Source organism: Talaromyces stipitatus, genomic scaffold, assembly GCF_000003125.1.
Source record: "Talaromyces stipitatus ATCC 10500 scf_1105507295515 genomic scaffold, whole genome shotgun sequence".
In the NCBI taxonomy this organism is placed as follows: domain Eukaryota; kingdom Fungi; phylum Ascomycota; class Eurotiomycetes; order Eurotiales; family Trichocomaceae; genus Talaromyces; species Talaromyces stipitatus.
This window is the reverse complement of record NW_002990118.1, coordinates 2,066,740-2,081,836: the sequence shown is the minus strand read 5'-3', so window position 1 is coordinate 2,081,836 and position 15,097 is coordinate 2,066,740. Positions and strand designations below refer to the sequence as shown.

Sequence of the window (15,097 nt, the reverse complement as noted above, 5' to 3'; positions counted from 1 at the left end):
TCGGTAGAAACATATCGTAGGCGGTGAATCGACGACTTTCTCGGTCTCAATGAGCTTTACACATCCATGAAACTTCTTTCTATCTCTTTGTAAACATCCTGTGATTTCCAACAGATTTCTTTTGCCGCTATTCACCCTGTATTGCAATAATGATGCTCTTTGGACACCTCTGCCTATTCAGGCTGTTTCTGTCCGCAATCACTTATATCCTGGTTGCTGCCTCCATATGATAGTCAAGTAGATTCGGTTTAAATAGGCACCAGTGTCCATTACTTCAAATGATCTCATCCTTCTTTTTTCATATCATCCATATCAAATGATTCAAATCCCGAATTCTCGTTTTGCATGAAGCAAAATGCCGGACCCAATGCAGTTACCGCATGAACTCCGTCTCATGATAATGAACCATGCAACTGACGAAGTGGACAGGTACGAAGAGAAAAAAACCAACTACAGGATGCTCTGTAATATGTCTCTTGTTTCCAAGCGGTGGCACGCGATTCTGATTGAACAGATCTACTCATGCTGGCAGCAGTACGCTTACAATCGTAATCCCATTTCATCAATGTGGAAGTTTCTTCGCACCATATTGTCCAACAGGCAAATTGCGGATACTGTTCGAGAAATTCGATATTCGTCATTTGAGCTTAGTGGTGGGCGATATTCTCATTCATCTAAACGTCCTACTCTTTCTCGGGGTGATTATGACATGATCCAAAAAGCAATTTGCAGGGCCGGACTTGATCATCTCAAGCCCTATGTCATAGAAGCCATCAATAATGCAGACCCAAGACCTCTGCTGGCACTCCTCCTGGCAAATCTACGAAATCTACAGACCCTTCATGCATGTCTCCCAGATTCGGATGTAATTCTTGCCGAAGTCTTCCGAGAAGCAGTCAAATGCAAGCAAAACCTACGCAATGGCTTCTCTCCCCTACACAATCTTCGAGAGGTCTATCTTGACGGCATGCCTTGGGTGTGTAACGAATGTAAACGTTCTCATCATATTCATGTCACTCTTTTGTGGCCAATCTTTCAATTGCCAGCCATTCACCGGGTGTCTGTTTCTAATTTTAAACCGCACGAGGGAGCTTCACGAGCTAAATATTCAAAAGATTTTGGGTACGTTTTTGAAGCGTCCACCGTGACGGATTTGAATCTGGCCGTCGACACCAGCTCCAACCCTTGCCTTGGAACTCCGGACTCTTTTATTCTGTTTGCTTTGCCGAAGAGATTGGCCCGACTGTCAGTCTATTTGAAAGGATACAACTCTACTATCTCTAATACCGACATATGGAACGCCATACAGCCATACGAAGGGTCTATCGAGTATTTGGATATCGATCGACATGATCACTGTAGAGAAACAGATAATTCGAAACTTGGTTCTATGCGAGGATTCAAGCGCCTGGAGCGCCTTTATATTCAACCCAGACTTCTCAATGACAAAGATAGCTTGGGCGACACTCTACCTCCGAATTGTCAGTCACTGAATTTCTACTTTGATGGCAGGTTCAGCTTCAGCAAAACTTTCATTCAGCAATTGCAGGATTTCATACCGAGTACACATCTACATGTTCCAAATCTATGGCATATTGTTCTGGATAGATCTGGCTACCTGATTTCTCGAGACTTCCTGCTCTATGATCAAATGGAGGATTCATGTACGAAGTATGGCATCAAATTTGAGGCCAAGCTTTTATCCAAGTACGGCAAAGGTCCACGACATTGGTAAAAGACTGGCTCTGTGAACGCTGATAATCACCAAGATCCAGCTTCCGCTTGACGTTTAGTTACTGAAGATTATTCATATGATAATATGATCTAATAATAACATATAAACTTCTAGATTTTAATTTTCTAACTAAATAAGCGTTTGATTATTAATTATAAGATTATTCAAGGAATATCACCATTGACATATGGAATCTTGACAGCGTGCCGACTTTTTTTTTGTGAGAAATATCTTTGTAGGATCTCGATGAAAGATCTTTATCTTAGTGTATTACCTTTGCGTGTATTGACAGCAGGATCCCAAGCATAAATAGCTTGGGAATTCCTAGAGATACATCCTGTTCTAGTAAGCAACCATTTCAATATTTCATCTCCTTCCTCTCTCCATTTTTTAGTATTCTACATAAGTAAGGGGAGGTGATACCTAGGTACAGACACTCACGTCTTTTTTCATTTTACCGAGGCCTTACAGAACATGCAATTTCTTGGCATACTAGTTCTATCAACATTCCATTTGTAAAAGCAATCCTAACGCCTAATATACCTCCATTCAAAAGCTCTAGAGTATCTATATACTTACTCATACACTAGCTTATAGCTAAGAATCTCAGCAAAAGTGATACCTAAGACTAGATATTAATAATTCGCCAAGACTTCCTCAAGAGCTTCCTTCCAAGGTTAAAGGCTTGCTTGAAGCCAGGCTCTCAGTCTTGCTCAAGAGCTTACCCAGGGCCTTCGATTCGGGGCCTAGCACATCAACTGACATATACAAGGGCTTGATTTGGCACCTCAATTCAGGTCTTAGTTTGCCAATTGGCTTGTAATCTTGCACGCACGGGGGCCTTGTAAGCTATCACGTCAGCTAGCTGATAAGCCGGCTTGAGAAGGCCGCACAGGAAAAAATTGATTTAGCTAATACGCAAGTAAGAGAGCGCCAAATCTCATATTGAATTTAAAGCGATCTGAACACCAATAAATGTGGGTTTATGGAGATTTTACGCGAGGATGAGCCTTCAATCAAGATACTTATATTGACCCGTTAGTGCTGGGTTAGGGCTTGAGTTTGGTGTTAGAAGAAGTCAAGCTTGAAGTTAGCATACCTACCCCATCTCAGCGCATAGAGATCGAAGGAATTGTCGGCTTTGGCAGCCATAATTGATTCTTTTCATACTATGTTTGCCGGAGCGCTGTATCTATTTAGTGGACCTTATACGGAAACGTTCCATATAGTTATTCTAAAGTGATCTGGGGTATGGGCTCCAAGACGGGGGAGACGGGGACTACGATTAGTGAGAATACTCGCCCCAAAAAAATCTCATCACTCCCCTACCTAGCTAATTAAGAGTCTAAACTTATTAGATAAGTTTTGTAGGCTTCTTTTATCCTCTAATACGTACTTAGGAATTTTGGACTTTGAGAGCCTTGCAAGCTTAGAGAATTGCTTCGAATTCTTTAAACCCATTGATTTCATTCATACACGCATCGACTCATCATCTAACCAACTTTTCGCCTCACGTCAAACTCTATCTATAGAAGCGCAAGACAAGCAACAAAGGCAGAACCCAAAACACCCCAGCCGGCCGTTTCCAAAGTCACAGCGGCACCAGTGTGAGTGCTGGATGCTGCGCTGGCAGTAGCGCTGGTTGAGCTAGAGCCAGAAGAAGTTGAGCTCGAAGGGGAGGCACTCCTAGGGCTACCGTCGGGATTGGAGAAGTTGGCCGTTCGTGCACCGTCAGCGCCGGAGAGAGCGGTTGCAGTGACGCCGGTGTTGTTAGCGCATTTGCTGGGGCTGTTCTTGGCGACAGATGATGAGAAGGTGATATCGGCGCACTATACCAATAAATTAGCAATGAATTATATATATCGAAACTGAAAAAGAAAGAAGAAAAGAAGAAGAGAAGAAGAAGAAGAGAAAGAAAAAAGAAAAAAGAAAAACTTACAGCGAACAAACCGCCACCGCTATCACCGTCAGTAATCACTTGTAAAGTCGCGTTCTGGCCATCTGTGAGATTGAGGGAAGAAAGCGAAATATCTGGCAAGCAGAATTCGCCGAGTCCCGTGGCAGCCAGAGTTGGGCCGAGAGTGATGTTGAAGCTTGATCCGGGATCGTTACCCAGAGCAAGGAGATAGGACACGGCTGTTTGCGTGTGGTGGAAAGTGATGTCGACGGGGATGGAGTGCGCGTCTAGGGCAATGACGGTCCGGTTGGAGACTGGAGTGTTGAAGCCTCCGCAGGGGAAGGTGGGCATGGTATCTTCATTGAAGCCGCGGGATACAGGCCAGTCGAGAGTGAAGTGGGCAGTGGCCACGGAGGCCAGGGCCAGACTGAAAAAGGGACGCATGGTGGATATATGCAATACGGTATGATGATTCAAATAGAAGGATAGAGGAGAAAAGAGTTGATGATTCCGGGACAGCCTCGAGGAAGGGCAGTTCTACTTATGAAAGGTCTCGGAGTCTATAGAAACCCACCGCCCCTCTTTTGGAAGTTACCGTCCTTCTCAGTAATGTGCTCAAGCGTTTCGGAATTATTTATTATTATTATTTATTATCATCAAGTCTTTGACTGGTCTGGCCGAAAAATAGAGCGTCTATCTCTCCGCTTTATGCCTTTATCTATCCTGCAAGGCACGTCCCATTCCGTGTGTCAAGCATGGTTAGATATCAAACTCACGTGGTTTAAAGACCGCCTCGTCATACGATTTACTCAACTCGGAATCTATACTTCTGAACTCTCTCCTCCGTTTTGCCTCTTTTCGGAGATAATAATCTGCTCATTCGTGCTCACGCTAGTCCCGAACAGGAAAACTAGGGCTATAGAACATCAGCCCGCTAGGCCCGGTGCGGCGTAGAATGCGCCGAATGTAGAGCTTAAACCTTAAACTGAACGCGATGTATCTTTTGGCTGGGGATGCACACAAAAGGTACTTTATGTATTGCTATAGCTTATAATTAAGCTAGATGTATCATATCTAATGCTCGCTCCAATGCACAATATACCGGCCCACCGCCAATTCTCCGATAAACGTGCCCGCCAATACCGACATGAAATATCCCACATTCATCGTCATGACGGCCAACATCCTGCCGCCAATTAGTACGAGTCTATACCACAAAAAGGAAAAAGGAGACTCACAGTAGATAGCTCACGCCGGCCACCACAAATGCCAAAGCCGCGCGGGGAAGATCAACACTGAATCGCCACGGCTGCGTCTCTGTCGCAACCTGACGGACCACTCGCACCGTCTCGTCCACGCCCTGGCAGGTCAAAGTCCCCGTCTTGATGGTATCTGGATCAGCTTTGTCCAAGATAGAGTCTGGTTTCTTTCCGGCCACCACCACGTATCGTCTATCGAGCGCAATGGCCAGCCATCTGCGCTCCATGGCAGCTTTGAAAGCCATCAGGCATCGTCCGATGATGGCTAGGATTATGAGAAAGATGCATGTGCCCGCGTATTGCCCGGATGTAGTCGGTGTCCAGGTTGAGGACCAGAGAGGTGTGGAGTGGCTGTTGGTAAAGACCATGGCCATGGCCATGGTCATACCAGAACTGGAGGAAGAAGTCGAACTCGCGGACATGCCTGACATGTCCATGTTGGCGGTTGTAGATATGCGATGCGATTGTATGATTCCGAGTAATCGTGTTGCAAGTATGAGCGGATTATATAGGGTTTCGTAGCCGTCGTCAGCATGAAAGAAGGTCTCACATAGAGGAAGCAAGTATACAGAAGAATAATAAAAAGAAGAAAAACGAGCATGAACAAGGTGACATGGTCTGGTGGAGCGCATTCGGCGTTTTGGGCCAGGCGGGGCACGATAGAAGATTTGAGCAGATTATTATCAACCATCCCGGCCGAAGGTCACCACCCCCCCTTCCTCCCGGGAAAGAGTGCCGCTTCTTTCTTCTTTCTCTACACTCTTTTCACTTCTTTAACGGTTGACGTTTTGTGACTCTTGAGAGTCATAACGAGTTTTTTTTGTATATATCAGAGAGTCCCTGTCTAATGAGTTGACCAGATCTCGTCAGTCGTCACCATGGACATGTCAGGCATGGATATGGGCGGTATGTCTGCCGGTGCGGGCATACCGACCTACTTCGAGTTCCAACAGTATTACTGGGCTGTTGTTGGGACAGTCATTGCTACTGCGACAGTAGCCAATGTGTTGAATAGATTTCTTGCCAAGCAACGGTCAGTCTGCAGAGACCCTATTCTCGGTCTATACTAACAAAAACCATCAGTCTCCTCGATAAATCCAAAACACCATCACAGCCAAAATCATCATTCTTCCAGGCATATGCTACCGTTACAGCCATCACCAGAGAAGTCGCCAATGCGACATTGCAGCCCGTGAAACTAGGGGGTTATACACTACACCTTGCGCCCATCGGGCCTGTGTCGCTGGTCTTGGCCAACCTCTTGACCATCCTGGTCATGATGTTTTACGGGTTCGATACCGCGAACTGGTTAAATTGGGAAAATATCGGTTACAGAGCCGGATTCATGACCATCTGCCAATTACCCTTGATTATCCTGCTGGCCGGGAAACAGAACATTATTGGACTCTTGACCGGAAGTAGTCATGAGCAACTGAACTGGTACCATAGATGGGTCTCACGGACGCTGTGGCTGTCGGCTACAATCCATATGGGCTTTTGGTTTCGGGATTACGGCAGATTTCACTATATTCTGACCATGATCAAGACCGACTACTACACGAAACATGGATTTGCAGCATGGATCATTTTGACTTTTATTTTCTTAACCTCCTTTGCACCAGTGCGTCGCTGGAATTACGAGTTTTTCGTCATTCAACATATCGTGACTATGGCTGGTTTTCTTGCTGCGACCTACCTGCATGCTCCGCAGGAAGTCAAAGTCTGGGTCTGGATACCAATCGGCTTTGTATGTTTTGATCGATTCGCCAGGATTCTCATTCTGGCTTTTGCCAATTTGTCCGCTATTCACTTTTGGTCGAAGAAGCAACGACCATTCTTTGCCAATCAGGCTACATTTACTCCGCTCGCTGGGAATGTCACCCGCATTACCGTTCGGGACCCGCTTATTACTTGGAGACCCGGACAGCATGTGTTTTTGAGTTGTCATTCAGTGGTGCCTCTACAGAGTCATCCATTCACCATCATGTCACTACCTTCCGACGATAAAATTGAGTTCCTCGTGCGTGCCGAGAAAGGTGGTACTCGACGATTCTTCCGATTTGCGACGAAACACAGCGCCTTACTAGGAGAGACGCAGTCATCAGAGAACAGCAAACGAACCGTGTTTATAGAAGGTCCGTACGGGACAGTTCGACCTCTGCGTCAGTTCGACAGTGTCGTCCTGTTTGCCGGTGGGATGGGATGTACCTACACCTTGCCGCTGATGCGTGATATTGTGCATGCATGGAAGCGAGAATCACAAAGTACTTTGCGGTTAGCTGTGACGAAGAGAGTCAAATTCGTCTGGGTGATCAAATCACGCAGTCAATTGACCTGGCTGGAACCAGAGTTGCAGTCTGTGCTGCAAGATCTAAAGAACCTCGGACTGCAAAATCCGCAGATGGACAGAGAGATCGAGATTAGCATCTACTTAACATGCGATGAAGCGTTAGAAAAGTCTACACGGACCGCAGCCCCGACACAGCAACGCGGTTATACCGAGATCTCAAGAAATGACGACATCGACGAGAAGAAAGCCCTCGAAGCAGAAAACGTCGTCGTTAGATCCATCTCATCAACATCAGAGTCTTCACAAGCAAACCAGACGACAGGCTGCGGCGTCACGAGGAAGTGCTGCTGCACCATGACCATTGAAAACGAAGATGATGTCGCATTCGTACAGAAATGCACATGTTCCGGCAAAGCAGCCACCACAACACCCTCTTCGTCGGCAACTCCATTAGTAGACATGAAAGGATTTAAGAGTATGACTGGACGACCACATCCCCGGTCTATTATCCATCATGTCCTGGAGCACGCTGAAGGTGAGAGTGCGGTGGTGGTCTGTGGACCGCGAGGACTAGCTGCTGATGTGCGACATAGTGTGGTGTCGTTGAGTGATGAGCGAGCTGTGCATAAGGGTACGGGTGCACAGGGGATATATCTTCATGTTGAGAATTTTGGATGGTAGCTGTATATAATAATGAGTCATGCCAATACTATATAAGATATAAAAATTAAAATATGAAAAATGAAAGATGCGAAACAAATTGTAGCTGTAGTGTTGATGATGATTTATTACGCCCGGAGGGACTAACCCTATAGGGCACTAGTGCTCTAGATATATACAATTCATGCGTTAGACCTCTCCTCCTACAAGCCCCTGCTTTTCCTGCTTCAACATAATTATCTTGGTATCTAGAGTTAAGACTTCCTTGGCCTATGGTTCCTAACATCTTATATGTTAAAAAGAATTAATAGACCAGCTTAAAGGCTGTCTTCTTTAAGTGTGCAGCGTCCTATCCTTAGCGGCTGCAGCGGTGTCTATCATATGTGAGGGTAGGAATAGTTAGTTAGTGCTGGCTTTGCTATGATTAACTTAGTTCCTATTCCTGCTCTGTGCCAAGTCTTCCTATTGATATTGCATATCTAATTGTCGTTCATACCACTCTAATATCTAGTTGCCATCGCTCGGGATCAGATTGTGCCTTTCCTCCAAGATAGAAAGATAGACTCCCTCTTCTCATTTCTGTACACTGTAGCATGCCTTCTCTTATTCCTGCCCACTTTGTGCAGTAAAATAGAAAGTGCTTTATAGTCTTGCTTGCCTGGCCACAAGCACAGAGATCTGACTCTATGGCTCCTATCCTATTCAGGTAGTTGTTGAGCCTAGTCATTCCTGTCCAGAGTTACACTAGAACTGCAGCTTCTTTCTGCTTCAGCCCATTATATAAACTATTGGTATACTTTCCTGGCAACGCTGAGTAAATGGTCTTTGAGTATTTATCTACTCCATCTGGAAGGGCTCTCTTATATTGTTGTTTGGCAATAGCAAGTCTCACTACAGTAGATTTAGCCTAGTACAATTACTTTTCTGATTCACATCCTTCTCTTGTTAATCTTAAGTGGCCATTTTCACCTTCAATCTTAATACAGAATTATTATATGCTGGGATCCAAAGTAGACTAATCACATTTTCCCTTCCCCGAAGAAGCTGGGCCATCGTATATATCTGTTAAATCACGCTTTGGCCAGACTATTAATATAGTTATCTAATAGCAGCTAATGCTAATTAATTGCTGCTGAGGATGGTCACTTGCCTATTGAAGACTCATAGCAGAATATATGTTAATCCTGCAGCTATTGCTTCTAGCTCAGCTATATATAGGTTCTGCTCTATTTGACTTAATAGTGTTCAATCATTCTCATGCTGCGTGATTACAAACCCAAAAGTGTATAACCGGCGTTCGTCCCATTGAGATAATGGTATGTGCCCGAATAACTTTCATAAAATGTTCTTATATGAGAGGTGAAGAGCATTGTACTTTCACCAAAGCGCTTCAAGATATGTTGACGACCCTAACCCCAACCTTGTATTTGTTCGGCATCATGATTTGCCAAATACTTCGTCGGGACCTAGTCCAAATATAAAAATCCCGAGCAACAGCTTTGTTTCTGACCGAAACTGTAAAGAGGTTTTCTCTATTCTCGTGGTGGCTCTTCAATTCATTTCGTGGAGATCAGATATTCTCTTCTATCGCAGTCCTATTCTAATGCCTCGATTACAACTACGACTGGGCTCTTTGAGCTCCGCCAGACGACTGTTTACCGAAGCTCAAATTCACTTCGTCAAGTCGATACAGGATGTGGATACGAGAGAACCTTCTCGCCTCTTCGGGCCATTAGAGATGAGAGTCGCGAGGCAATTAAGGAATCTACGATAAGCTTGGAGACGTTGAACGGAGCACTAACTAAGGAGGAAGTGGTCGGTCGCAGAAAGAGAATACAGCGCTGGACTAGACCTCTCGAAGATAGAGATGATGGCCATGTCGAGAGCAACCAATGGGATGAAAACGCTTGGGATCTGCTTCAAGGACAGCTGGGAGACTTTTCGTCGTTCAAAGTTGTAGCTGATTGCGATGATGTTGGTTTCCCGTTTTGGCGCACAGCTATCCGGCCCTGAACGATGTATTTACCCAACAGTGAAAACTTTTCATTAGGGTCATGGATGGGCTCTAAATTGCTCACCACCAAGCATTTTCATGTTCGTTGGTGAAATTGTTGCTCTCAGTTGTTCGCTATCACGACGCCACGGGCAGACATTTCAGCCGATCATCATCATGGTTGATCTGCCATATGCCCACCCTTCCCCATTGGTGCATAATGGCAGTGAATCTCACTGTCTCAACAGCTACTATGATATGATGCCCTCTTTATCATTACATCCACCTTCTCAATGCTCCCAGTTCTCCTACTTCCTTCCTCGTTGCTCTTGGATACTATATTCTCAGATGTCCGACGCGCATCGTTCATTTCACCCCCTGAATTGACAATGGATGGCTAAGTTCGCGCCAACTTTGTGGTTCATGTCTCGTTTACTTTCAGACGGCTGGCCAAACGAACTGAACAAGACATCAGGGTGGGTATGAATATTTGCAAAACCAAAGTTCTAACCAGAACTCCTCTGAACTTCGCTTACCTGGGAATTTGGGTGTCTGGTCCACAACCCATAAACCTTAACAACAGCATGATCAACCAACAGGTTCCCAAGAGGGGAAATGATCTTAACGGTCTCACGCAGCACGCACACATTCATGAGACAGACGGCTTGATTTTGAGCCAGTTGCTGAAGAAAGGCCAAAGCCTGGTCAAATCCATTTAAGGTTAAGTAGCTTGAAACCCCGTTCCCCAGGATTACTGGGGCCATACTAACCTTTGATACGTCTGAGTCTGGCTGAGAGATGGCGGTATCGTGGAACACTCCGTGGACGACTTCTGCCCCTGCTGAGAGAGCACTGGTGATTATTTCAGTCGCCCGCGCCTTTGAAGCCATGCTGACCAAGGCCCAGAGTTGTGCAAAGGAATTCTCGGTGAGCAGCCTTTTTACTGTGCTCTTGAAGTTGTCCGCAATAGCTGAGTGTGAGATGATGCGATCAGTCGCCATGCAAGTTTGTCCTGACTGTAGGAAAAGTTAGCTCAATAGATTCCCGCTAAAATTTCAACTTACATTAAGAAATGCACCCATCAGGACAACCCAGGCAGCAATCTCCATATTGGCATCCTCGCAGACAATCGCACTGTTCTTGCCTCCTAATTCCATCAGACACGGCTTAAGATGCTGTCCACAAAAGGAAGCAACTTTTCGACCAACAGCTGTACTGCCAGTGAAATTGACCTTCCGAATTGCCGGATGCTCTATCATGCTCGGGACCACAGCAGCTGCATCTTCGGCCCGAGTCGAGATCAAGTTAAAGCAACCCAGCAGAAAGCCCTGCATCAAAAAAGGCACGTGGTATAACGTGGTAGCAGCGAGGCGTATATTCAGATGACCTGATTACAGTTGTGTTTCCTCCTGCCAGAGCAGACGCTGAAGCACGGACACCGAATACATATGGCGCATTCCCAGATCTGGTTACTATTATCACGAATCGACCCCCTTTTTTTTTTCCTGGCGTTCTTACCAAGGAACTATACCCAAGATCGCTCCCATGGGTTCTCGATGTACGATCGCGCTCTGCCCTTCTGTTTCAACAATTGGAACGCTACCACAGATAGAAGTAACCCTAGAAGCAATATCACGCAACATGCGAATTGCCAGCGGAACGATAATCCAGTCGAAGAAGGGACATCGGATTCCATCTCTGTCCGCATGAATTCACCATTCTCCTCGAGTCGTGATTCTAGTATATCAGCAGCTTTGAACAGTATATCTCTCCTAAAAATTGGCTTTGTGTTAGACCACGCTGGAAATGCTTTCTGAACGGTTTCCACAGCGCGAACGGCATCAGCGGGGGTCGCGGATGCAACTGTCCAGCAGACTTTGTTCGTGTAAGGACTGACAACCTTGAAGGACTTTTGACCAGGCTCTTCGCGGCTATCGATGATTAGGGGCACATGAAGGGGAGCGGTGCCGGTCGTTTGGTAGACATGATAGTCGTGATTGGAAGATTTGATGAAGATAATGAAAAATGAGGGCGGTTTCGAGTTATATACCTCAAAGTGCACGTACCGTCTTACATCATATAACAATAAGAGAGTTATCTCAGCAATTCTCAGGTTTTCCTGAATCAGGACCATACCTGCAGAAAGACTCCGTGGGTGACTGAGATAGAGAGGTAGGTAGATTTACCAAAGACAAAGAACGGATTGTAAGTTACTGCGTACAGAATGGTATGAGCTTTACACATGCGTAGTTTTATATAAGTGATGAATACCATATACTCCATTGCCCTCTACTGTCTACTCTTCATTCTCAATCTTGAATAAGCCTAACGAGATGATTTATCAACAGGTGAATTGATACAGTGTCATAGATGCATAGCATGCTATCTGTAATATTCTGAACACCTTCCGAGGTTTTACCATATACTGGATATAGCTAAATAATCCCCGTATCAGAGGAATTAGCCCACTGCTCTGTGCCATCATCCTACCGATGGTGTGAGATCTTTGCTAATTGGCATGCATTATATTCCCTTCAATTGTTGCGTCTCTAGACTCAACTTTCCGTTTGGGTTGGCATAGCTGTATGGCTCAGTGTGGTGGGTATATAAACCATCGCAAAGAACTCATCATTCTTCTCCAAGAGTACAACTTTGATTTCAGACCTCAGACTTGATATTTATTTCTTTTCTACGTTACCCCAAGTCGACCTATCTGAAGACAAGAGGGAAAATGTTCTACTCAAAATACTTTGCTTCCATTGTCCTCCTCCTGGGAACAAGCCTCGCTGCACCACTCCGTATAGTATCTCTTTAGCTAAACTTTGAAGGCAGCAAAACTGACGTGACTATTAGCAGAGCCAGACCGCAGGACTACTGTTATAACCATAGGAACGGGTGACTGGATAGCATTGGCGTCTCTCATATTAATCTCTGCCATGCTCATCGAGCTGATTATCTGTACCCTCATCTCATCTCCTCCTACATCATAATTCAGTTTATCTGATGCGATATATAGGGGCAGCAATCGGAAACAGTGGAAAGCACCTCAAGGATCTGGATATTGAAGAAATCATAAAGTTCTACGAGGTTTGTTATGGATATAACAACAACTGATGCCTCATTAAACTCATTTGGATCACATATCTTTCCTCGTTAACGAGTCCACTTATGCAGTGGCAAGCCCGCTTGTCAAGCTGGCCATTATATGTTTCTATCCCTGCTTGTTCATCAACTCTGGGTTCCGCACTGTTGTCAATACATTATTCATCTTGTGCATAATATGGGCAGCTGTGACTATACTGGGTTTCGCCCTTCGGTGTCGGCCACTTACCCAACAGTGGGATATGACGGTTTTCGGTACATGTGATGGTCAAATTGCATTTATTGAATCCATTCAAGGGATTGATATCTCCCTCGACGCTTCCATTTTCGCCATGCCTTGGCCCATGATTTGGAAGCTGCACCGCTCTTGGCAAGATAAGATTGGGCTTTCCGGTATATTCCTGCTCGGTGAATTGTAAGGTTTCCTGTTTTTGTTTCAATTACTCAATATATCTGGACTGATCATCAATGGTAGAACAGCGTTGTTGGTGCCAGTATCTACCCACGATTCGGGGTCTTTCCATCTTCAACGCCAAAGAAAGAAGCTCCGAGCCCTATCCTAAACCGAAAACGTTCGGCAGTTGGCGAGAAGCACTGTTTGAAGGTGACAGATCTCAATTAAACACTATTGGGCAATACCATGAGATGAATAGTTCTTGTGCATACAGCGTTAAGTCGGCTAGGGGTCCGCATGGAATCATAGGCAATCGCCATATACAAGTCAGCACTTCCATCGGAGTAGTTTAAGTGCATTTAGGCGAGAAGAAGGAAGAATATGATATTGTATATGCCAGCGAGTCACTAAGCTGTTGATGATGCACGTGAGCCAGCTCGGAGCTCCACCATGACGTACTCCGGCTTATCCTCGTCGTCCTCAAAAAACTCATCAAAACACTCAAACCTCAAACAACCACCAAACAACCGCCAAAATGTTCAGAATCGTACGTCCCTTCCACCCCAATTGACTCCTCAATCCGCCCAATGAAACTAATAAATACAGCACAAAACCCTCGATATAATAACCCTCTTCCACAAACCCTCCCTCCCCTCCTCAACACGCGTTCTCAACGTCCTCCGCACCGCAAGCGCAAACGCCTCCGAAGCCTCAAACGCAACCTTGGACCAAGCCAGCGACCCGTCTTCCTCTCCAACACCATCCGGCAGCTCATCCTCATCAGTGGCAGATGGCCCGCTAAGAGACGACTTCGAAATCGAAGTAACCGAATCCCTACCTACGAAGGATCAATTAAGTACGATTATTGATTATTTAGCAGCAAAGGGAGTGAAGCCGGGGGCTGCTGTGCAGGGGGCTGTGGGGAAGGAGGATGCGTTGAGGAAGTTGAGTGAGAGTGGGTTTAGGAGGCCTATTGTATGTTCCCTTCCTTTCCGTTTAGGTGTTCGGATGGGATTGACTGATTGACTGACTGGGATAGGTGGTTGACTGGAGCAACGGGAAAGCTGTGATAGGGGACAACGAATCGGAGATTTTACGTCTTTTGAGAAAGGGGGATGAATCGATTTAGTCTCTTCTGTATATCTGCGAGGTTGGATTACTCTAACAAGACAGTGGACGTTGTTTATTGGATATGATGCGTGTATACTACTTCAATCCCATTCCATTCTCTCATTATCTAGTCATCAGCTGAATTCATAGCATACTACGAACATGTATTTTCCCCTTCGATTTCTTAGGTTTGTTGTTGTTAGTCAGAACGAAGTCGAGTTTCCGCGCGAAGTTTTGTAGTGCTTCCTGCAATTCTTGTCTTGCGCCGTCCTCGTCGAACTCGACTGTCATACGTCTCGAGTCGGGCTTCAGCATATCATGTCTATGCTGGTCATGCTGGACGTGCGTAACGTCTCCGGGTATAAAGTGCAATTCCCCGCTGGACGGGTCACTGATGACGACGGGTTTGTTGGTGATGATAGTTGTATTAGTGTCTTTATCGAATAGACGGCCATGGTTCTTTTCGGTGGATGGATGCGAGAGGATATTTCCTGGCATTTGTTGATGATGTTCTCCCGGATGAGCCATGTCGGATTCTGAGCTCTAACGGACAGGTTATGTCTTGATGTAAGATGAACTGGCTTGATTGCTCGACGTATATGCAAAAGAATAATCGAAGATCAGGAACAGGTAAATACGTGTAATAGATGAGAATTA

The 15,097-nt window shown here is 45.4% G+C and overlaps 7 protein-coding genes across 7 annotated transcripts, besides 2 other annotated features; 3 read left to right on the top strand and 4 right to left on the bottom strand.

Annotated features, from left to right (window-relative positions):
* Window positions 1–355: 355 nt before the first annotated feature.
* On the top strand, window positions 356–1,735 carry TSTA_048070 (uncharacterized protein; the record flags this gene model as incomplete). The annotated part of the gene is made up of 2 exons (XM_002485271.1): window positions 356–429; window positions 457–1,735. 2 exons carry the CDS (start codon window positions 356–358, stop codon window positions 1,733–1,735), a joined length of 1,353 nt encoding a protein of 450 aa, XP_002485316.1.
* A 1,526-nt stretch (window positions 1,736–3,261) lies between these two features.
* On the bottom strand, window positions 3,262–4,099 carry TSTA_048060 (GPI anchored protein, putative; the record flags this gene model as incomplete). Its single annotated transcript, XM_002485270.1, has 2 exons — window positions 3,675–4,099; window positions 3,262–3,564 (listed from the first exon to the last, which is right to left on the bottom strand). The coding sequence occupies exons 1-2, from the start codon at window positions 4,074–4,076 to the stop codon at window positions 3,262–3,264; spliced, it is 705 nt and encodes a 234-aa protein (XP_002485315.1). The 5' UTR covers window positions 4,077–4,099.
* Window positions 3,606–3,669: a sequence feature (CT-rich).
* A 161-nt stretch (window positions 4,100–4,260) lies between the features above and the next one.
* Window positions 4,261–4,286: a sequence feature (AT_rich).
* Window positions 4,287–4,691: 405 nt separating this feature from the next.
* Window positions 4,692–5,328, bottom strand: TSTA_048050 (Ctr copper transporter, putative; the record flags this gene model as incomplete). The annotated part of the gene is made up of 2 exons (XM_002485269.1): window positions 4,692–4,818; window positions 4,871–5,328. 2 exons carry the CDS (start codon window positions 5,326–5,328, stop codon window positions 4,707–4,709), a joined length of 570 nt encoding a protein of 189 aa, XP_002485314.1. The 3' UTR covers window positions 4,692–4,706.
* Window positions 5,329–5,647: 319 nt separating this feature from the next.
* On the top strand, window positions 5,648–7,862 carry TSTA_048040 (metalloreductase, putative; the record flags this gene model as incomplete). The annotated part of the gene is made up of 2 exons (XM_002485268.1): window positions 5,648–5,924; window positions 5,975–7,862. Exons 1-2 carry the CDS (start codon window positions 5,770–5,772, stop codon window positions 7,860–7,862), a joined length of 2,043 nt encoding a protein of 680 aa, XP_002485313.1. The 5' UTR covers window positions 5,648–5,769.
* Window positions 7,863–10,340: 2,478 nt separating this feature from the next.
* On the bottom strand, window positions 10,341–11,968 carry TSTA_048030 (aldehyde dehydrogenase, putative; the record flags this gene model as incomplete). Its single annotated transcript, XM_002485267.1, has 3 exons — window positions 10,341–10,850; window positions 10,899–11,162; window positions 11,366–11,968. The coding sequence occupies 3 exons, from the start codon at window positions 11,966–11,968 to the stop codon at window positions 10,341–10,343; spliced, it is 1,377 nt and encodes a 458-aa protein (XP_002485312.1).
* Window positions 11,969–12,565: 597 nt separating this feature from the next.
* TSTA_048020 (uncharacterized protein) lies at window positions 12,566–14,459 on the top strand (the record flags this gene model as incomplete). Its single annotated transcript, XM_002485266.1, has 6 exons — window positions 12,566–12,632; window positions 12,851–12,921; window positions 12,996–13,351; window positions 13,417–13,540; window positions 13,937–14,305; window positions 14,370–14,459. The coding sequence occupies 6 exons, from the start codon at window positions 12,566–12,568 to the stop codon at window positions 14,457–14,459; spliced, it is 1,077 nt and encodes a 358-aa protein (XP_002485311.1).
* Window positions 14,460–14,541: 82 nt separating this feature from the next.
* On the bottom strand, window positions 14,542–14,968 carry TSTA_048010 (uncharacterized protein; the record flags this gene model as incomplete). Its single annotated transcript, XM_002485265.1, has 2 exons — window positions 14,542–14,567; window positions 14,596–14,968. 2 exons carry the CDS (start codon window positions 14,966–14,968, stop codon window positions 14,542–14,544), a joined length of 399 nt encoding a protein of 132 aa, XP_002485310.1.
* Between the last annotated feature and the right edge of the window lie 129 nt (window positions 14,969–15,097).